General features: G+C 48.3%; 8 protein-coding genes across 8 annotated transcripts; 4 read left to right on the top strand and 4 right to left on the bottom strand.

The window, feature by feature from the left end:
* Positions 1 to 3140: 3140 nt before the first annotated feature.
* Positions 3141 to 4947, bottom strand: Asppvi_007424 (uncharacterized protein; the record flags this gene model as incomplete). The annotated part of the gene is made up of 5 exons (XM_043303311.1): positions 3141 to 3242; positions 3371 to 3388; positions 3463 to 4134; positions 4193 to 4558; positions 4774 to 4947. The coding sequence occupies 5 exons, from the start codon at positions 4945 to 4947 to the stop codon at positions 3141 to 3143; spliced, it is 1332 nt and encodes a 443-aa protein (XP_043159246.1).
* Positions 4948 to 5401: 454 nt separating this feature from the next.
* On the top strand, positions 5402 to 6289 carry Asppvi_007423 (uncharacterized protein; the record flags this gene model as incomplete). The annotated part of the gene is made up of 1 exon (XM_043303310.1): positions 5402 to 6289. The coding sequence occupies one exon, from the start codon at positions 5402 to 5404 to the stop codon at positions 6287 to 6289; it is 888 nt and encodes a 295-aa protein (XP_043159245.1).
* A 622-nt stretch (positions 6290 to 6911) lies between these two features.
* Positions 6912 to 8096, top strand: Asppvi_007422 (uncharacterized protein; the record flags this gene model as incomplete). Its single annotated transcript, XM_043303309.1, has 1 exon — positions 6912 to 8096. The coding sequence occupies one exon, from the start codon at positions 6912 to 6914 to the stop codon at positions 8094 to 8096; it is 1185 nt and encodes a 394-aa protein (XP_043159244.1).
* Positions 8097 to 8779: 683 nt separating this feature from the next.
* On the bottom strand, positions 8780 to 10182 carry Asppvi_007421 (uncharacterized protein; the record flags this gene model as incomplete). Its single annotated transcript, XM_043303308.1, has 5 exons — positions 8780 to 8897; positions 8976 to 9571; positions 9633 to 9739; positions 9838 to 10022; positions 10139 to 10182. 5 exons carry the CDS (start codon positions 10180 to 10182, stop codon positions 8780 to 8782), a joined length of 1050 nt encoding a protein of 349 aa, XP_043159243.1.
* Positions 10183 to 11137: 955 nt separating this feature from the next.
* Asppvi_007420 (alpha/beta fold hydrolase) lies at positions 11138 to 11986 on the bottom strand (the record flags this gene model as incomplete). The annotated part of the gene is made up of 1 exon (XM_043303307.1): positions 11138 to 11986. One exon carries the CDS (start codon positions 11984 to 11986, stop codon positions 11138 to 11140), a length of 849 nt encoding a protein of 282 aa, XP_043159242.1.
* A 1499-nt stretch (positions 11987 to 13485) lies between these two features.
* Asppvi_007419 (polysaccharide lyase family 1 protein) lies at positions 13486 to 14707 on the top strand (the record flags this gene model as incomplete). The annotated part of the gene is made up of 2 exons (XM_043303306.1): positions 13486 to 13625; positions 13684 to 14707. 2 exons carry the CDS (start codon positions 13486 to 13488, stop codon positions 14705 to 14707), a joined length of 1164 nt encoding a protein of 387 aa, XP_043159241.1.
* Positions 14708 to 15265: 558 nt separating this feature from the next.
* On the bottom strand, positions 15266 to 16342 carry Asppvi_007418 (aldo/keto reductase family protein; the record flags this gene model as incomplete). Its single annotated transcript, XM_043303305.1, has 2 exons — positions 15266 to 16218; positions 16279 to 16342. The coding sequence occupies 2 exons, from the start codon at positions 16340 to 16342 to the stop codon at positions 15266 to 15268; spliced, it is 1017 nt and encodes a 338-aa protein (XP_043159240.1).
* Positions 16343 to 19217: 2875 nt separating this feature from the next.
* Positions 19218 to 21034, top strand: Asppvi_007417 (uncharacterized protein; the record flags this gene model as incomplete). The annotated part of the gene is made up of 2 exons (XM_043303304.1): positions 19218 to 19733; positions 20729 to 21034. The coding sequence occupies 2 exons, from the start codon at positions 19218 to 19220 to the stop codon at positions 21032 to 21034; spliced, it is 822 nt and encodes a 273-aa protein (XP_043159239.1).
* Positions 21035 to 22026: the final 992 nt, after the last annotated feature.

The following is a 22026-nucleotide window of genomic DNA, read 5'->3' as shown; positions in this document are numbered from 1 at the left end:
CCAAACTAATATCCTATAGAATAGAGTACTGGGCCTGTAATAATCTGGGACACGATATCCCCTTCGTTCCTTACACCAACGGCATTGTTAGGTATACAGAAATTAGCAATGCGTCTCGTGGTGTGATGCGACCTACCTAGGAGCTGCTCTATAGCCATTATGTGATGATCAAAGGAGTGAATGCACCCTGGATGGCCTTGTTCCTCAACAAGTCTCTCAACTATTACAAGGGCCCAGAGGGCGGGCGCTGCAGGTTCCTGGAGCGAGGAATCAGGGCATTATGATGGGCTCGGCTGGGGTTCGCCGTTATATCACCTGAATGAGTCGGACGTACCAACGCCAAGTTCTTCAAAGCTATCAGTTACTGCGAGCGCAAGCACAAGCACTCCCACTTTCCATTGACTGTGGCTTCTGGCATGACAATCTCAATCGTACTCACCCAGAGTACAACTGGTCCTAATCCTGCCGCAACATCCTCTAGCGCAAAGTCAACTGCAGGATTAGCCATGTCTAAGACCTCGGTTCCTTCCGCCTCTTCTCCCGACATGGCTACTGCAGACACCCAGCCGACCTTGCATCCCACCGGAGACGGCGCCCAGGTGCCCAGTCATCAGGCACACAACGATCATCACATCCGCAAACATAAGATACATGGGGGATGCCGTGCGCGTTACCACTAGTTCCTAGAATTAGAAGCATCTTGTAAAACAACTAGTTCCTAAGCATGAGTTCAAATCAAAAGATGACATTGGGGTATAGAACACTAAGTAGCATTAATATGATTGCATAGCAACATGCCCTGGCTTCTGGTTGTCATGCCAAAACTGAGTCGCCAGGCTTTCCCTTGTCGAACCGTTCTGAGTAGTTGGCTGCGCATCCTTGACAAGTTGGACATCGATACAAGACGGATAACTCATGTAAACTCACCATAATATGCGTCTGTTTGAGTTAGTACTGCCAGAATGGGCAGAAGCCAGCAGGTTAATCAAATCATATATATAAAAAGCTGAGTAGAACTCTTAACCTGGCAGGAGGTGCTATGAAGCCTTGCTTAGCATGTACAAAATAGCAACATTATAACGCAAACCCAAACTCAAACTTTTGTAGGGTCCACCACCTGGTGTAGAACAGGGCCTTTGATTATAATACACGAATGATAGAGGCTGCACTCGGAACGAAAAGATGAAGGGACTGAAATGATGAAGGACACACAGAGTACTGGGTGACAGATTTATCCAGCCGTAATAGTAGTGGCATAAGACAGCAGCCATCTCGCTGATATCATGCAATATCATGCGAGAGAAACATGTATGCCGGTGCCTCGTGTACTTAAGTGAGGTATCACTTTTTTTGTCAGAGTCATCAACCGAATTAGGGCGACAATCTTTTTTTGAAGTGGCAAGATTTCATTTTGCAACATGTTGCGCAAAGGTGGTTGACTCTTCAGGATCTCTGCTTCGACCAATGCCAATTGCCTTTGGGCATAGTGCAGCGTGTCTGCTGCCGTTTCCTCTCCAATGATGTCGTTCGGTGATTTAGCATCATCAACCAAGATAAGTTTAAAGGCCAAGAGATTTTGTAGGATTCTTCCAGAGTGCTTCTTGAGATTACTTCGTTCTTCCCACATAGATTCTTCGAACCTTTCCCAGCAGTCATGACAATCATAAACTAACTTGCGAAGTTGTTGTTGGAGCCTTTGGAACCACTGGTTGTCCATGACTATCTGAGCCAATTCTTCATCCAGCACATCTTTGGTCAAGTCAGGAGGCGCCTCCCTTGGCAGCTCGCCAGTGAGTGGCCAACCAAGTATATGGTCACATTCTTTGAACGTATGACCGCTCCAAAGCAAGTTATTCCATTCAGATGAAGTAAGCATACTTCGATCTCTCGAACCCTGCTCCCTGGGCTCAAGATGAGCGCAAATTGGTCCAGCCATGTCGTACTGCCAAATCGTCAGGACGAAGTTTATTGCAGACAACTTTGCACAGAAGCTCCCAGTCGAACCTTGCCTCACGCTCTGTTCAGCTCCATTAGCAAAAGCAAAAACCACCAAGCCCCACAAGTCAATGCGAGCGGCAGGTAATGATTGAACAATTGACAACGATTGAAGAGAACTCTCAGGCTTCTGTAAACATCTAGCCCTCAGTTCTTCAGGTAGCGAGATAAAAATTCTTAGCCAACAGCACTCCCCTCCGCCGGTATGACGATGCCATGTATAACAGTCTGAGAGGCAGTGTTCGATCACTTTCTGCCAGTCATCCTTTTTTATCGTTAATACATTCGTGATATTGAGATGAAAAAGTTTCCTGGGTGGCCAAAGGGCAACTCCGGTGAATTTTCGATAACTTTCCCCGTACCAGGACTTTGCAATTGCCCTATCATCCAGCCAATTATTCAGGGTATTCAGGGCCTCTTTGCCGGTTGAAATAGCAGCGCCTGCCGCAGTTTCCATTATTCGGCCTGTCGTCCCACTCTTAGTGGAATATAGATATAAATTTCAGTACAGGGGCCGCGAAAGCTTTTTTTAAATGAGGATTTGATGATTAAGGGGCAAAAAGTGTAGAACTCGAGGAGCAACCAGATACAAAATTCACCATGTTTTATAGAGCAGAAGTTTATCAGATGACTGTATGTACACATGATGACGCAACGTCATGAGCTGTGGAAGGCACTCAATTGTATACCAAGTAGATCTTTAAGAGTCGTGTGCCAAATAGCACAGAGCTTGTTCTCGTATCTAAGAGAACTGGAGGCGAACTTAGCAAGACTATAGGATCATAGAGGCTACATGACTGTTCGAGACTTGGCTGCAAACGGAGAGATTAAAATAAAGTTATAGTGCTCCCAGAAACCGCTGCCACTGCCCCTACACTCTGATTGTTCCCCAAACCTTAACTAAAAATCCGCTGCTTTGAATTTCATTCGCGCAATATGCAACCTTGCTTCCATATACACCAGCATGTAAGTATAGAACATTCTCTAGGCCCTTAACAGGTTCCTCGACCAAGGCTACCATGCTTTGAACAACTCATGGCACATGCCTGGATGTACATTTGGCCTCTTACAATTGGGCCAGGACTCTGAGCATTAGTCCATAATGATCTCATTCGATGTCTTATTGCTGATTGTAGTGGGAAACGCTACTGCACTTCGGGACGTTTCTGGATCTGAGCATAGAAGGCTCTCTGGAAGAAGAACCAGGAATTCTCCACCTCAAATTTCTCTTTGTCGACCACTCGCATCTGGATCAGTCAGTTTACTACCTTGAAAATTTTGGAGAAAGGAGACACTTGCCTCGTAAGTCAAAACCAGGAATGGGAGGGATCAGCTTCTTTATTTCCAGGATTCCTACATGTCGACCAAGACATACTCGTCGCCCGGCGCCAAACTGCAGCACAGTTAGTAGGCTGACAGGAACCCCAAACTGCGAACGAAGGAAAAAAAAAGAAGGGACAAACGAACCGTTAGAATGCTCCCTTCCAACTTCCTCTTATGAGAGATATCCCCCTCGAGCCACCGCTCCGGCCGCCAAAACTCTGCATCCTCGCCGAACGTGTTCCGGTCCCGATTCACGACGTATGGGCCCCCACCGATGACTGTCCCCTCCGGGAGATAATGCCCGAGGACGGTCAGGCCGCCCTTGGGAACGACACGTTCAAAGGGCAGTGCAAACGGCCGGTGGATGCGGGCCGCCTCCTGGACACAGACGTCGAGGTAAGGCAGATCTCGCACCTCGCTGTACCGGGGAAACGGGCGGGAAAGCTTTGCATCTTCGAGCTCCTTGTGGAGTTTCTCGAGGGTATGCGGGTAGACCAGCAGGTGGAAGAGTAGAGTGCGCATAATCGTGCCGACTGAGTCCGAGCCGGCGATGACATTGGAGAAGGTCCAGGCTGTGGGAGCCCAGGCGAGGATGTCTGGGTTGTCCTTTTGCAGCTGGATGTAGCGTGTGAGGAAGTCGGTGTGGCCGCTGGGTGGGTTGTTGTCTCCTCTCGCTAGCTTTTCCTTCATCTCTTTGATGGCCTGGGCAACAAAGGACAGGATCGAGAGGGACGGAGTGGGTCGTACGGCTTGCCAGAAGATGTCGGCGATGATGTTCTTGCGTAGGAGCATATCAAGAAAGGGGGATTGGGTCATCTACCTCCGTTTCGTCAGTTTAGTGTCGGCAGAAAGGGATGCGGTGCCTGCTTCTGACCACTGCAGAGGTCCTCATGAAATCAACGATCGTGCTCAGCATCCCGCCAACATCCTTGCCCTCATCTAGAAACCCATATCGCTTGGAAAAGGTCATTGTGCCCATGACGTCGAAAGCGAAGAACTGCAGCCATTGACCCATGTCGATGATCCGCTGTGTCTCGGTGAATTTTTCTTCGAACTTGGCGCGGATGCATTGTAATACTTCGTCGACGAGAGGCTCAAATGTCGTAGTACTGGAGATGCTGAAGAGGGGCGCAATGGGAGTTTTGATCTGCTTAAGGATGTGCTCCTCAGTGGTGTTGAAGACGGCGTGCAGTGCGCCGCCACTTCGGGTGTAGGGACGGAGAGTCACGTAGAAGTCGACCTGATTCCAGTCTCCAACGTTAGCCTTAACTTCTGACAATTGGTTTTATATATATGAAGAATGAGAGGAACATTTGGTATGCCTGGCCGCATGGGGTATACTGTCGGAATCGCTTCGGGATTACTGAACGAGACCATATTCGGCCCGATACGCACCACCTCTCCATACTTCTTATGGACATCCTGCAGTATCAAATGGGCCCGTGTAGTACGTACCCAGCTCATGCGATACAGATTTGTGATTGAAGCTGGAAAGGGACCAGGAATGTGCCGTAATCGCCACCAGGTCCGACTGGGATGGAAAGCGATCACGGCGACAATCCCCGCCACGAGCCAGCCGACCAGGTGGCTATTGACAGGGAGCCGATGCCAAAGTGCTTGCAAACCCATTCTACCGGGCAGGCTATGTTGAAGGGCATCATTTTGGATAGAACTTACGATGCTTGTGGGGGTTTGTATTAGTCGTGCAGAGACAGGGCTGCCCTGGGTAATATGCACACTCGGGGTTTCACTCAGTGCATGCTGCATGCCCTAATACTCCCTATCATCTAGGCATAACGGCTCATCCCACTCAGCACAGTTACGATAATGATACTGGCCTGGCCTCAATATATCGTGTCAGTTACCAATCCCAGCGATCAAGTCATACCATCCCCGAAATGTCTGTCGCTGTTCACTCCCCCATGTTCGAGTCTCTGAGGCCCGAGTTGCCCGCCTCAGAGACTCACCAACCCTACTGGTGGCTAACCAGTGGACGTGATCTTGCGCGCATGCTCCAGGAAGCGCAGTATCCCGAGGATGCACAGCACCAATTCCTTCTATTCCCAGGGACACCATCTGCCCGATGCTCGGGGGCCGTCCCGAAGCCGATTCCCTGCGAAGCGGCGTCGGCTGGGACGGCAACCCCTTCGAATATAGTTTCGAGCTGAAAAGCTCCAGTAACACGCAAACTGTTCGGTTCGTCGTCGATGTCAGTCCCCTGCGGCCGGCCGACGACGCCAACCCGCTCGGCATCAAGAACTTTGAAACCGTTCGCGACGCGCTGGCAAAGAGCACGCCTGGGTTCGACGACACTTGGTATCGATCGCTGCGCCAGTGGTTCGTGCACACGCATCGCTCGACAGCCGAGCAGAAGCGTCTAGTGGCGCAAGTAGGATACCAGATGCCCATGATCCTGGCATTTGATATCCGTCGTCGTCTACCGGCGCCCGATGCCATCCCCGTGATGGCCAAGATGTACTTCCCGCCTTGTTTCACTGCGGCTGCGGAGGGCATCACGCGGTGGGAAGCCGTGCGCCGGGGCGTGCTCCAACTGCCCAATATCGAGTCTCAGCCGAATATCCTCCGCTCGCTCGATCTGATCCAGGAGTACCTCGACACGAAGCCCAAGGAGTACGAAAACGGGCCCCGCTATCTGGCGACCGACTTTGTGACGACCGAGAAGGCGCGGCTGAAGATCTACATGCGGCCGGCTCGCAAGATCCTCGCCATGCAGAGAGATGCCATGACGCCGGGGTACAGCACGTTGTTGATCCACGACCATATCGCGCCCCGTGCGCTGGCGCACCCGCATACCACCGCGTACGAACTGACCATGATGGTCATGGTGGCCGGGACGGAGCGGACGGAGGCGCATTGGGAGGAGTTGCTACAGTCGGAGGGATACAAAGTGGTCAAGATTTGGAGGTCTCCACTGGCGGTGCAGGGGATTATCGAAGCGGAATTAGCTTAAAGTAGTAGTTCTCAGATATGCTAATATCTTTCTTCTTGCACACGAGCGAAAAGAGGGATCTGATATTCCTCCTATAGTCCACTGTGTATAACCTTTTTTGATTCTCATCCCAAGTCCTTTCAAAATGAAGTGCGGTGCGGTTCCACTTCCTCTTCCTCCAGGGTAGCTACCTTATTCTTGTTCCCTACATCTACTCTGTATAGGCCAGGGATATTTAGGCCAATGATATTTGATGGTAGATTCCAGGTCATCGCACGTTCGAGTGGCCGATCAATAACCCCTGATGGCAGCAGTGCTTAGGGATTAGCATAAGCCGCTTTATTCCTGCGTGTTTATTCTGCTCCATACTGTGTCCTAAGGTAACCCGCCTCCGCCCTTCGGCATCAGAAGAAACATTGTTCCGCTGCCCGGCCCGCGTGGCTGGACGACGATGGCTCACGTCTGCTGACAATTCCAATATTGTTCAGCGTGATGCCTACGCTATGGCAGAAGGAGGCCGACATAGGGCTTGTGTGGCCTGCAGAGCACGCAAAATTAAGTGTAATGGATTAATGCCCTGTGAGAAATGTGCTCTTCATCTTACAGAGTGCTCCTATGCCCCTGCCGTGAAAAGAAGGTCCAAATGGGACGTCCGGAATGCTCTCGGCCCGACCCACGATTATTCAGGTATGGGCAGCGGATGGCGAATGCCTGCAACTCTGCTGAGCAACTGAAGCACGTTTCGGTCGAGCGAAATCTGACAGATGTGAATGCAGGCCGAGCACCGCAGAATTTGCAGAGAGAGCAGCAACCGCCTGAGTTGATGACGCGTAGCCAGGGACCTGGCGAGCGGGAACCGATCAGTTCCTCGTCACGGTCCCTTATGTCTTCCCCTTCTATTTTGAGCTTGTTTACGGCCAACCCCCTTGGTTTAGATCACCCTGAATGGGATCTGCCGTCTGCTTTCCAAGATGCGCCAAACCCAGAGAATGCCGCAGACTATAACCAGGATTTCGGCTTTTCGGGGGAACCCTTTTCGTTATTACAGAACACCACGAGCTCATCAGACGCTCTAGCAGCCGCTGCAGCAAGAGAAGCGCGAGCAATAGAGGACTTCTTAGCTACGGGAAGAATCAATAAGTGTCGCACGCTTGGCAATGGTCTCTCCTTTAATACCGTAACAAAGCTAAGCAGTGGCGGAAACTATGCCGAGTGGGCGAGTTCCTTTCGAGCCGCCGCACGGAAGGAAGGTGTCTGGTACCTTATTACAGGCCACTGCAAGAAACCCTCTGAACCCAGTGTGGACTGCGCTCCTGAGCAGCGGCAGATTTATTATGAGGACTTGCTGCATTGGGCGAATAAGAATGATTTGGCTTTAGGAGGGTTGGAAGGATCCTTGGAAGCAGATGTACGATTGACATTGGACAACGAGGGTTTTGACGATGCGAGAGAGTTATGGCTCGCACTCGAAAAGATGTTCAAGCCCCCAAGCAAGGTGGATTTATTCCAGCTCCTCGCGAGGGTTGAAACCGTGAAGCTGGATGACTTCAACGGCAACATTGCGAAATTTGCTAATGAGATTCGACGTATACGTCAGGACATAACAAAATCTGTGCCTGCAGCTGAAGCTCTCCCTGCATGGTACTTTACCTTCGCCTTTATTCGAGGTCTTGGTGATCGCTTTCTCCCTTTGGTGCATGATCTCCTCACCAATTCAGATGACTCCCAGGGCCTTTTAGCTTGTTCATTCGAGTCGGCGGTCTTGCAGGCGCTCGAAGTCGACCAGGTTCAGAAGGAAATTGAGAGATATGGTGCGCCTGGAGTGTAAGCTATGCGCTATCTTTATAAACCTGATCCTCCGAGCACAAGAGGAGGCCACAATGACTTATTCTTATACCTGCAACAAGCAGGAAGCCCTTTCCGCAGGTTGGATATGAATTTTGACTCATGCAAACTCTTTTTTCCTGTAGGACAGCTGTGTCTATATAGTATCTTTGATCTCTCTGTTACAAGGCATATCAGCCAAAAGACTGTGAGGCAGTGAGCGAGGTTATTATGGGATGGTTTGTGGTCCAGGAAGGCAGACACGCACACAACTCTTTCGACTGCGTCTGAAAAGGAGCACGTAATCTTTGGACCATTGGGCGGAAAATTAAACTGGTCACCATGCACTTTCATTGAAGAATACGAGCATGGAAATAGTGAAAAGTACAAATAGTCTCAACCCATTGAGCCAGTGGGTTCTTTAAATTGACCTTTGGCTTCACAGGTAGAGTTCGCGAGTTTCTATATCTGCGCGTACCCTTCTTTTTCCGGGTTGCTCTTTACGTTCAAGAGGCATAGCGAGAGTGTTGATAAACAATAATCAAAAGATTGGCTACGAACTTCGGACATAGAGTAATCGAGCAATCATCTTGACATTTGCATCACCAGAACCAACCCAGGGACCTCGTATTTACCTACTCAGAACTCTAAATGTGAAACGTTTCCGTCAGCAGCCCACGTAGAGTCTCATCTACCCTGATACAGCGCCTTGAACTCATCATGAATACTCTTTTTGAAATCCTCGAACGTCTTCTTTGGCTTCCAGTCAAACAGTTCACGAGCACGGTCTGACTTGGTGCGGGCACTGTATATATATGTTAGCATGTATTGCCAAGATAGAATCGCAAAAAACGAAGGGAAGGATTATAATATGGGTGCTCACTTGGATGCAAAAGCCAACTCCACCACCGCCTCATCAAATCCGATGGCCTTGGTTGCTTCTGGCAACGACATACTCATCACCTCATCTGCCTTAAATACTCCCAGAGCCTTACCAGCCTTTCCAATCTCCCTTGAGATATCAAGGAATGTGTTCTCACCTGCCTCAGAGCAGTAGATCCCTTTTCTGTTGACTGGGATGCCCTCCGCCTTTGAAAGGACTATCTTCTCCAGGATAAGGAGATATAGGTCCACCAAATCTTCGATATGGACATGGCCCCAGATTCCATCTCCCTTACCAACCATGATGGCTTGCTTGTGCGCAAGAGACTTCCTAATAAGAAATGGAATCTGAAAGGAGAACTTGTTAAAGTGCCCCAGTCCAATCCCATAAATAATAGGATTGAATATGATGTATGCTTTCACATTGAGCATATCCGCAGTGTTGATAATAGTCAGCTCAGTTGTACGCTGTGGGTATGGTATCTGTGACTCTCGCCCTTCCTCATATGTGTAGATATCATCTTTATCACTGAAAACACGCGTCTCAATGAATCTACCGCTGAGAGGCAAGTCCGCGATGTTAGACACACCGGACGTCTATGTCCACGAAGCACACTTAGCCCACGGCATGCCACAAACAGCAATATTGAAAACTTACATGGATAATGTATGCATCCTTGCCGGTTTCCTTCTTTCTCTCTCCCAAGCCTTCCACTAGTGCTTTTCCAACACCAGGATGGAGTCCAAACCCAGCGTTGATAACAACTGGCCGTAGAAATCTGAATGAGCATTTACTTCTCACAACAAAAGAGGAAAAGAGATAGAGTCTATTTGGAGACACGCGTGGACAAATAAGGACTCACCATCATGTTCCCGGGCTGCCTTCCGGATTGTCTCAAAATCGCCGTAATCTGAGACCACAATAGGCTGCACACCCAGTTGGTTGAGCACCACGGCTTTGTCCTCGCCCCTGACCAGAGCCGATATCTTGACTTTGCACAGAGCGTCATTCTTCGACTGAAGAAGGCCAGTAAGAATCGACCCTCCACTGGGATCAAAATAGTTGTATTAGTAAGACATTTCTAAGTGGGTATAAATACGATTATAGGCAAGCATATCGACCGGCTGACCATAATGCTGAAGAGTGGTAGGTTGGGCACTCACATATAGCCTGTAGCACCAGCAAGGAGCAAACGATATTCAGTCATTGTTTGTACTTGCTAGTGAAAGCCAAGTAGTTTGAGATAGAGTTGTAGATGATCGATACAGGACATCTTGACATGGATTCTTTAAACCCTTATATACCTAGTTTTCACATTCTTCCTCCTCTTCTCATGTAGGGCACTAGTTACTATGGAGTATGGACCGGCGTTGTGTCAATGTCCGTCCAGGTCCGGGCCGAAATCTCGCATTACTCGTTCCAGTTTCGGACCGGGCTGAGCTAATCACCACCGAGTCACCAACGTAGGGCCCAGGAAACCCCCCGGAAAGCAGTTCACTCATAGGGCTACAATATTTTCATTTCTTTTTTAAGCAGGTAATTATCTAATGACATGTACAGATGTACGTATGATTACAAAGCCTCTCCAATCTGTTATGTCATTTTTGACAACGGTGTTTCATTCTGTGCTCTGCTACGATTCCATTCTCCCACTGTCGACGGGGAGATTGACTTTCAATGATGCTGGATTTGCTGCTTCTACTCTTTCATTTACACTGATTTAGCACTACTCGTCTGAGCATCTTACCCGTGAGACATCATTCTTTGACCCTGTCGCCTAGTATGCTTGCTGAGCCCCAGTCGCCCTGTACCATGATGTTCTTCATATTACCTTTATGCTATACTAGGACTCCAACACTTCAATTTCCTGGGTGCTATTCTTGACACCGGGGTGTTCTCTAAATAGGCGCATACTTTCTTGTCTTCTTTGGATCTCAAGTTCGAACTTCAACTTTTTCTTCGGAGCTACCTACATATCCTAATAGCGACTAAAACGGACACTTATGGAGGAAGGAATGAAGTCTGTTCGTTTGGGGAGTATGTGAGTGGTGCTTGCTGACGATAGACAAACTGGCTAGAGATGCATATCCCATAGTCATGTCCCGGCGGAGCGTTACCGGCCTGACCCTCGCGTTGTCCTTGCAACACTCGCCATTCGGTATTTAACGCCCCAAGAATAGCTCCAATTGCTTCGCATAAGTTTCAGGCATCTGGAAGAGATGCCCGTGGCCGGAGTCAGCATAAATATGTAACTCAGCATTAGGCAGCTTCCGCTGTAGTATATAGCTGTTGACTGTCGGTGCCATAATATCATTCTGCCCATTCGTCACCAAGACCGGCATCTTGATTGTTCCTAGTCTTTCGAATATTTCTGGATCTGAGGCGAATTTCCATATCGCGGTATGCTGTGCAGTGACGCCAGGGCCTTCAAGGAATCCCTTTGCCTCTTCTCCAGTAACATGCCGCTCCATAATTCTCTCAAACCATTGATGGCCAAGTGCGCGGCTGGTCTCGGTCGGCGTAAAAAAAAGAGGTACTATATCCTCCTCGAGGGGTTGGCCGGGAACGCTTAGGCTCTCTAGCACCTCTGGCGGCGCATAAGCCACGCCGTCACCATATCCCGACTGTGTCCCAGCCAGAACAAGCTTATTGACAAAGTGCGGATGGTCCACAGCAATGTATTGTGCGATGAGGCCGCCCATAGAGAAGCCAATGATGTCTGCCTTATCGACACCGATGGCAGTAAGAAACCCCACAGTAGTGAGAGCCATCGCTGGTAGAGAGTCCGGAACAGTCCCCTCACTGTGACCCACGCCGGTGTTATCGAACAGAATCACCTCTCTGTTTCGAGCAATGCTATTAATCAGCAGGGGGTCTAGGACGTCCATAGTGCCGCGAAAGTGGGTAATGAAAAGAAGAGGCACGGCCCCTGGTTTTCCAATCCGTCGATAAGCAATCTTAGACCCGTCGACAGAAACCCATCTGGTAGGGACAGACTGGTATGCCTGCATGTCGAGAGTATTTGGTATTTTTACCCTGCTTATGCGTTAAACACGAGGAAGAAAATGTAATCGGAGTGTATAAAGGTGTAGAAGAAACGTCTGGTTCTGCCTTGTTGTTAGAGAAGGCAATATGGACCTTATAATGTGTCACTATGTCTGCTCCCCTCGGGCCGTCACCTTGCTCAGTCATCATCTCGGAGCGTTCACTAATCTCAATTCTAGAAGATAAATAATCGTTCATTTATTCACTACTGTGCAGCCGACCCGTCCAGTTGTGCTGTGATCCGGTTCTCACGGCAGTAGCGGATCCTTCGTTCTTTTAGCACCTCCCAAGTTAGCATTCCATCAAGTTAAGAAGGTTGGTGTACGTAGTATGAAAGGAGAAATAGTCGATTCCGACTCCGTATCTCAGCAGGCCCGTTTCTGGCGAGGCATCCCTTCGGCCAGAATATGCGTTTTCTGGTGATGTGGCGCACTCTTCGATGTCACCCCTTAGTCTGAGTCCCATGAAGGCGCTTTTTCCTTATAAGAATAATGTAGCGTCTTTCGCAGTATGTAGACTGCCTCATTTGGTTTTCTGGTCGATTCAATCTGTATATCTCCTAGCGAAATGCAGAATTTACTTGTGCCAGCAACGATTCTATATCAGTAACCGACGCCTGGTCAACCTGCAAAGTGGCTCCCAGTCCAGTCTCCTCTTCGGTTTCTGCGTAGTCCCGTATCAATCATCTTTTTTTGATGGCCCGACAGCGGGGTTGGAGCATCTGGTACCCTCTCGGTGCAGGTTGTCTTTCATAAAAGGACCTGTGTGGGACGGCGCTTAATAGCTGGATGCAGAATCGGCGCAAATTTATACTCGATTTTTGTTGAGAACCCAGCTAAAGGGGCGCTAAACTACCTTATATTTGCTAAGTTTCAGAATATCCATGTCCCAGGATTATACTGGGATTGGGAAAAAGGGTCAAACATGAGACGACCTGTATGAATTGACATTTAGCGTTTTCGAGCTTTGAGATGTCGAGGACGGTGTACGCTCAAGCATCACTATACCTGAAACCATGCACTTAGGATGCGGTGTGGAGTATGCTGAACCGTCCAATCGAGAATACGAATGTTTACAGGTCCACCGAGAGGGAATACTCATTGGCAGCGTTGCAGAACAGACTGAGACTCTCACCTAAAATGGCAAAGCTGAGGTTTGCCAGGCGAGCCGACAGGTGGAACGAATCTCCCCGCCTTTCTTCATTCTATAGTCCTGAAACGGATCTACGTGGGCCTAGTTATTGCTTGAGCCATTTAGTGTCTATTTGGGACACGCCAATGCATGTCTCGGAAAATTTACGGTGTCAGCTTTTAGACTTATCACGGCGCTAATCATCGCATATGAAGTCAAGTTAAGAGTAGAAGCTGCACTATACATCTTAGACATAAATAGCGGCGTAGTGTCCAGGTGGAATGGGCCTATAGGTCGGAACAGCATCCGACTGCACAACTTCCGACTCGCAACGATGAGGGCCATCATTTTTGCTACGCTTTGTCTAGCGAGCAAGGTTACCGCTGCAGGTGTCACTGGGACAGCCTTTGGCATGGCCGCGGGCACTACTGGAGGAGGAAACGCCACTCCAGCAGCTCCCTCCAACATCGCACAGTATGTCAGCGACCCCATGCTGCCTGCGACATAGAAGACATACTGACAGAGATCCCAGACTTGAGTCGTGGCTATCTGACGACACCCCTCGCGTCATCCTGATTGACAAAACCTTCGACTTTACCTCCAGCCTGGGCACCACCACCTCTGCCGGCTGCTACCAAGGCTGCGACGTCTATCACGGCGGCCAGGACTACATCGGCACGCTCTCGTGCTCCGGCAGCACCATGACGGCCGTCTCGTCGATTACATACAACGCGGCCGGTGCCAGCCCACTGACTGTCAACAGCAACAAGTCCATAGTCGGCGTCGGCAGCAAGGGCATCATCCAGGGCCGCGGGCTGCGCATCAACGGTGCCTCCAACGTCATAATCCAGAACGTCCACATCTACAACATCAATCCACAGTACGTCTGGGGCGGCGATGCACTCACCATTCAGAACGCGGACAAGGTCTGGGTCGACCACTGCAAGTTCAGCCTAATCGGCCGCCAGATGATCGTATCAGGCTGGGACGCCGCAGGCCATGTCACCATCTCCAACTGCGAGTTCGATGGTCGGACGAACTGGTCCGCGACGTGCAACAACGAGCACTACTGGACTCTTCTGCTCATCGGCGCGAAGGATTACTACACGTTCTCGGGCAACTACCTGCATCATCTCTCCGGTCGCGCCCCACACTACGGGACCAGTAACAACGGCGCTACGAACGTCTTCCATGCCGTCAATAACTACTTTGAGGATATGGCCGGCCATGCCTTCGACATTGAGGCGAATACCTGGTCGCTCATCGAGGGAAATGTCTTCAGCAATGTAACCACCCCCATGACCGCCGCCTCGACCACAAAGTCCAACGCCATCTTCAGCGTGCCCTCGGGCGCCGAATCGACCTGCACCTCGTTCATCGGACGCGCCTGTGTGGCTAATTCTGTCATTGACGGCTCGGGGACTCTAACTGGTGTTAAGAATACTGCTGCGCTGACGCAGTTGGCGGCCGCTGGGGCTAACCGCATTCTCTCTGCCAGGGCAGTGTCCGGCGTTGCCGCGTCTGTCAAGGCCAATGCGGGAATTGGGAAGTTGTAACTTGTAACCAATTATTACCTGACATCTGATGTATACAGACCCAAATTGGGAGAAATAAATCTGGTCTATCGCATATTACAAGCATGTCTAAACCAATCCCATACAAGCAGCATAATAGGTCACCGTAGCTGGCCAATCCGAGAAAATCCCTTTTGACGCCCACCTTTCGTGCTAACGCATCACGATACGGTCCATATTCCCGTCCCCGGTAATCGTCGACCTGCAGACTGGATATAGTACTCTCCCTGGGCGGCAGCAGCTTTAGGGGCCTGACCGCTCCAGCGACCGGGTAATGAGTGATTGGCTCGCATGTGTGGATCGGTTCGGTGGGGAAGTAAACTATTTCACATACGCTAGTTATGCAGCTGTCAGCCCTAACCTAGCTCCGTGAACTAGCTCCGTGTTCTAACTAATTAAGCGTTCCAACCAGACTATTCTTGTGTGTGTAAATAAAAAATAATATCCCAAAGCAGTGATAGAATGTTGCTGCGATGGTTGAATAATCATGTAAATTTTCCAGCGGCTATTATGGTATTGCATTTCACAGTATCTCAATACCTAATGGAAGTATTTGGGAGAAACTCCCTTTACGGTTGACCATGCACTTTCCATGGCTCCGACAACATCTTCGGGTAGAGGCCCCTTTTCAAGGTCGACCAAGTTCCCCTCCAACTGATTGAGATTGCTTGCGCCAATGATGATAGCGTCATCAAGGGCACTCTGCAGCTGTGAGTGATGTTTCAGCCACCTAAAAGCTACTTCTGCAACTGTGAGACCATGTTTGTCTGCAGCTGCACGAATGATATCGAGTGCATCAAAATACACGTCGTTCCAGTATCTCTGACGGTGCAACGTTCCAGAACGCCCTTTCGCATCGAATCGTGAGCCGGCCTCAAAATCCTCCTGGTCACGACGATATCTTCCGGTCAGAAACCCGCCAGCAAGCGGCTGGAATGCATACAAAGCAATTCCATAGTGACGCAAGCACGGAATGAGCTCAACCTCAATGCTTCTATGCAACGCACTATAGATCCCTTGATACACAGTTGGCTTGATCCAGCCGTGGTTGTCGCAAATCTCGCAGATTTTTGCGACCTCCCACGACATGAAATTGCTGACTCCAAAGCGGCTGAAATATCCGTCTTTGTGTAATGCATTTACCTCTCTCAACGTTTCTTCAAGAGGAGTCTTCCTATCCGGGCCGTGGAGATAGAAGAGATCGAACTTGTCTGTCTTGAGGGCCTTAAGGCTGTTCATGACACCTCGTCGAATGTCGTCAGGCCGGAGGGAATATTTCTCCGCAGCCTGGGTTAACGGGGAAAGGTAGTTTGGATACAACTTTGTTCCCATGACAAGCTTTCTTCCCTGCCAGTCGAGATCTGCCAGCATTCCTTCGGACGATCCACCGCCATAGAGACGGGCGGTATCAATTTCGCTATGGCCGTGATCTTGAAACTTGGTTATCATTTGATCAGCATCCTGTAAGGAATGCACGCGTGCTCCAAGCGTATCTAAAACAATAATTTGATTAGCAACTACCAATCAATTCGGTTGAAAAAGGATAAATATACTTGGCTTCCCGAGAGTCATAGCCCCAAAGACGATTTTCAGGTTGCTGTTACTGCCGTCGGCCATTGTGGATGAGCAGTTTCGGACAGTCCTGCGCAATAAACTTGGAAAATCTTTGTGTTCTTTTGGACTCGACAGCGAACAGTTAGGTTAATATACCTTTTGGTCGAGGTAAGAGCCTTCAGACTACCATTGGTCGGCTAGAACCACCTCGATTCCCTATGATCGCCGGGACAAAGCTCATGCGGTCGAATGACGAGAGCCATTTCCAAGCTTCTGGAAGTAACGGACATTAGCGGAAATAAGCCGATAAATGCGCCTCCTGATGGATCCAGATTGAATTCATTACGATTGAACCGTAAGTGGTCAGCCTTTAGTGTGAGACAAAGTCGCGACGTCGTGGAAGAAACTTCAGTCAAAGAGAAGGTCACATGGTCAGAAGGGTATGAGATTAAGCAGAATTACTGAGTAGGGAAGGTGCTGTATCTGGCATCAAAAATAATGGGTGAAGAAAAAACATACAGCAGCCGGGAGTCGCTGGTGGTCACCCACCCAACTACTAACTAACCGGCGTGTGGCTTCAATGTGGTCAAAAGGTTGGTAGGTGCTGCCATCGCGCGACGCTGCTTTTAGTCGCGCGGCGCTGGTAAGCTTAGGTAAGTACAGAATAGACAGGGTAAGAGGTCTCCTGTAATCTCCTATAATCACCCAGACCTACCTAATAAAGTTGCCTTAGGCCTACACTATTCCCATTATAATGTATCTCATCTTACTGGGGAAGAAACTCTAAGACTTGAAAGCATGAAGGAAGAAAGAGACAGTATCTCCCAGTGTCTGAACATTTGCACAGACACATCTGACCTTGCTGGAAATCCTCAAGTAAACTTTTTCAAGAATATAAAGCTAGCTAATGACTCCCACCAGCTGGTTGTATCCATAATTGGAGACCTTATCTCTACAAAGCATATCACTACCAGAGCCTGGTCGGCCTAATAGTTCAGGCAGATATCTGACAAAACACTTAACTCTCTCAAAATCACAAGTTAGTTCTCCTAGAAGGGAAGGAACTGAGTCTCAGAGTGAGCCATAGATTTCATAAGAAGTACAGGGCTGGATATCAGCTTGACCATTCGCAGAATAAGGGAAAAAATTCCCTCAGTGGTGGAAGTTAAGGCCATCTCTGTAGAGCAATTCAACGTCCTATATATCTTGTTTGCATCTGTGGACTTGTTTCATTGTTTCATTTATTATAGAAGTATCTATCCCAGATAGTAAGTGGCAGGCTATCAGAACAATGTCAGCCAAGAGATAATTTACTTTCAGTAGTCTGTTGCAATGTCTTTTATAAATTCCAGGGATTTACTAGAAAAGGGAAATGAAATACACCCCACATGCACTGTATTTAATGGTTTACTGGATAACCTTTCATATTACTTAGGATCTTGTCTGATTTTGGCTCCACGGTTTCGTAGGTCCTAAGCTGCAGCATAAAAGGGCTGATTCACCGGGAGAAAGAAGAGGAAATGAAAGTGCCTTATCTAATTACCCATGCTATAACCCCAGTAAATTGTGGAGGAGTATGTACTGAAATGAGGCTGTGGCACCATTATTGTAAATATGTGTTGATTTCCAATTCTGGCAAGAACCATCACTTCGCCTCCTGTTCTGACGTATGCTCTAGACCCTGGGACTAGCATACACCTCCTGCCCAGGTTATGATTGGGGCGACACATTACCTAGTTTAGCATAGTGCTTGACACTCCAGGTTCCGCTTCCTGGGCCCAGCGTTACAGCGTACCAGAAAAGTTCGATGTCGATCATGTGTCGATCATGCATAACTATTATTCATTTTCCAACTGTATACTAAACTCCGCTCACTGCTGTGTTCCAAACATTAAAAACCCTTAACTTCCACTACCACCCCCAACAATAGCAAGGATCCATTATTGGCTAATAGGTGGCAGTATACAAAAGGGCAAGGATCATTGCCTGTATCATAATAGTCTTATTTAGTCTTAGGAAGCTAAGGGCTAGAGATAGTACTTTCTTCCGCCCTACCTGTGAATACCAAGTCCCTTACTACATTTAGATGGATATCTTGCGAAACCCAATAGATAGTGCGGGGATATAAGATTCCTGCTAATAACGAAAAATCATCAGGAAGCATCGACTATTCCTAGCCATCTTCTCTTACACAATTGTCCCAAGAAAAAGAGAAGCCGCGGCGGGAGGAAAAGTAGCCCATGAACCCCTGTCAATAACAAATGAAATGCATGAAATCAGAAAGAGGTTGGGAAAGAATGTCAGGCCATTCTGATGACTGCTTGCCCTTTGCATCTTAGTATGTTTCTGATTAATTTAGTTATCATTTAACACTGTCCAAACAGGACTTGGTTTGTTGTCTTGTTGGTTTTACATGCGTTTGGGTTCAGCTCGCCTCATGTTCCGAGCCGGTCCGCTGAAATCCTACCTATGAAATTGGAAGGCGCCTGCCCAGGTTTCTGATCAACAGACTAATGCATCGCTATCACACCCTCGCCCAGACTGTCGGGTCGGGAATGTAGTTTTACGGAGTAGTTAGAGACCGCTGGCATTGCGCTTGGTCACAAAGAAGCATACCCCTCACCAGTATTTCCCAACCTTCCACCTCCAACGGCTTGGCAGCATGGACTTTAAGCAATTCATCTTTGGGATCGGTTACCTCCAGAGGTGGTCTCTATTCTCCGTAGTGTCGGATTTAATATTTTACACTCCAGAGAGTCTCAGTCATCTGCGCGAGTCCAGGCATATCTTATGGCCAATATGAGTATAAATACTTCGATTGACATGCCAGGAGATGTGGTTGTCTTCTCCAGAGCTAAAGCAAACACCGACTTCTCAAGTACAATCCAAGAATCTTTTCACACAAAGACAAACTCAAACAAATTCCTTTCTCTCAATCATGCGTTCATTTTACCTTGCAGTGCTGKGCCTCATGGCAACATCATCACTCGCGGCTCCCAAGAAAGCCGCTCAGGAGGGCATCAATGTTTTCGACGCCGTGGCCAAGTTGAAATCAGGACCTCATGTATATGTCCACATCGCGGACGACGGAGTGGCACGAGCTTACGACGAGAACGAATCCGTTATCGACTATGTTCCCTTGACCAATGACCAGCTTAAGCAGCTGCTCGCGAACCTTCCAGAGCCATGGAAGAAGGAAGCGGATCATTTGCACGCTGTATTTGATGACGTCGACGGACGTCAAGTTACGGATGAGAAACAGTTGCTTGACCCTCCTGCTGAGCTTCGAAATCCCATGCCTCGTCAGGCACCTCAGTCTAAGCGCGCCCCCAACCCTCTCCAACAGTCCGACTATTACTGCAGAGGCCAACCCTGCATTGATGGTCCAGCTTGCCGGTTCATGGGCTGCCGAGGTCGTACGGATATAGATGCTGTCTTACCAGGAGGAGCAGGTGTTTGCTTTTAGTGAAAGCATACTTTCTGTTGCCCTCGCACCTTGCCATCTTCCTAGATAGGCTAGTGCTTCCCACAGTTGTTTCCTTGTCTTATTCCTCCATGAACGACTACACACGTCCTAGTGCAATCCTATCTTCATTCTTCACTCATCTCTTTGCCGAAGCCTTCCTCAGACTTAGTCAAAATCAGAGCCGTCGGATCTGCGCAAACTGTCCAAATGACCTTTATAAACTTTGTACGCTGGATATTCAGGTGTGAAAGGTTCGATGTATCAGATTGCCAAGATTCAAAATGGCTTATATACGCGATAAATCTTCTTGGAGGCGATACCTTAGTGCCTGGGGCAGATATTATTTGCTCACTGGTTAGAGAGGTACATACTCACTGCTAAGCAAGTGCACTTCACCCAATCAGCCACCTGTAAATAGATTTGCCTGTTGCCCATGCTTTATTTTCTAGTTGACTTGCCTGCCAATGGTGCAGATGCCATTTATTGTGCGCCAGCGAGGTGCCATGATTTTACTCAATACATGTAAGAATGATGGACAAATTGTATCAGAATCCTAGGGATTTGGAAGTGATAATTCTAACAAAAAAACATAGGTTAGGTTTTAGAGGTAAGATGAGTGGCGGATGTCTAACGAACCTGTTAGGAAGGTTATAGTACGCACATGTGATATATTTGCCTTATGAGGTCATGTGTATAACTAGGAAACTACTTAATAGAGTAGCTTAAGGCTCTTTTATATCCCTTTTTCAGGGCATGTGAACACTGGTCATCACGTCAGCATTTTCTCTCTGCATTAGCGGAGTATCAGCCTCCCCTCACTATATCTCTCAGAGAAGTCTTCACCTCCTTTTGACTACCCTCTCTCTATTATACAATACAATCAAGAGTTTCATTATATCACACAACAGATCACTTAAATCATGTCTTGCATAGTAAGAGTATTCCTGACAGCTTGCATCCGCCCGATACTGACACTGCTATAGAAAGACGAAGAGGCATCGAAGGCCATCCCATCCCTGAAACACTCGCCATCACTCAAAGGCTTCAACCACCTTGCTACCGACGGAGTGTACCGCAGTTTTAGCTCGAGTGGCGAGGTAGTAGATTATAAGCAATTAAGCCCAGCAGAAATTACAATGATGCTGGAGTTCCATGAAAAATATATGGACCCAGAGATTTTTCAGAAGACTAAGAAGAAATTTGATGGTGTGGATGGCAGAAATGTGACTGATTTGGAGCAACTACTTCATCCAGGACCAGAAATTCGTCCAGTGAGATTTAGAGAGTGAGGACAACACAATTTTGTCAACTTCTATCTGCCTGTCTTGCCCTTGTTTCTATGCCTGTTTAGTAGCTAACTAAGTCAGCTGCGTTATTTCAGTTAAAGACAAAATTTGATCCTTCGCTGCAATGTGATAGAAATTTAGGGCTAGGTCAAAAATGTGCTGCTATATGTCAGACAACGTTTGTCAATCCTGCCTAAGGTAGAGATCTTAAGGTACTCTTCATTTTGATTTCATTATCACTAAACCAGGTAAGGGTTGGCATGAACATATATTCACAAGATTTTTGCTGATGAGCCACATATCATACGGATTGCACCCGAGTCGGATCCCTTGATGAGTCCATGGATCACTCTAGCACCTTCATAGGACGTTCTAATTCCCTTGGAATGTTCAATGTTGACGTTCACTTGTGCAGAGCCACCATTCCCTCCTCCTCCGACTGCACCTTTTTCGCCAGCAGTAACTTCCAACTCTGATATATGAAGGGAGTTCGCCTCAGCAACATGGCGGCTTTTCGAAGACTCAGCCAGCGCAACCGGGCTTCCTCCAGTCATCCATCTTGCTAGTAGTGTGCTGCGCAAGCAATTTCTGGCTGGATTTGGAGATGTCCATGACGCATAGGAGCTTTTGGAGAATGCCTTTCAACGTCCGATCGCACAAAGTTTCAAAGGGATCGTCTTGCCTAATACCGAGCCTGAAAGACATGGAGACATTCGAAAATATGGAGAGGGCTCGTAAGGTTAAGCGACTTCTCTTAAACGCCAGAAGGTGAACACAGACGGAAAACGAGCGTCTTGAGCAATTCAAAAATATACTGAATAGTGGACTAGCGGATATAAACCATACTGGTCACCCTGGCAACATTTCAGAGCAGACTGAAGGGGCCATTCTTTCGAAAATAACAGCTGCAAGGAACAAAACCCTCAGTGACTGGGAAGCCGATATCCTGCTGCATCATTACGCATCTATCAGAAATGATATCCGAGACAGAAAAG

This window comes from Aspergillus pseudoviridinutans, assembly GCF_018340605.1.
Source record: "Aspergillus pseudoviridinutans IFM 55266 DNA, scaffold_5, whole genome shotgun sequence".
Lineage (NCBI taxonomy): Eukaryota > Fungi > Ascomycota > Eurotiomycetes > Eurotiales > Aspergillaceae > Aspergillus > Aspergillus pseudoviridinutans.
The sequence above is the reverse complement of the archived record's forward strand: the minus strand, read 5'-3'. Positions and strand labels throughout refer to the sequence as shown.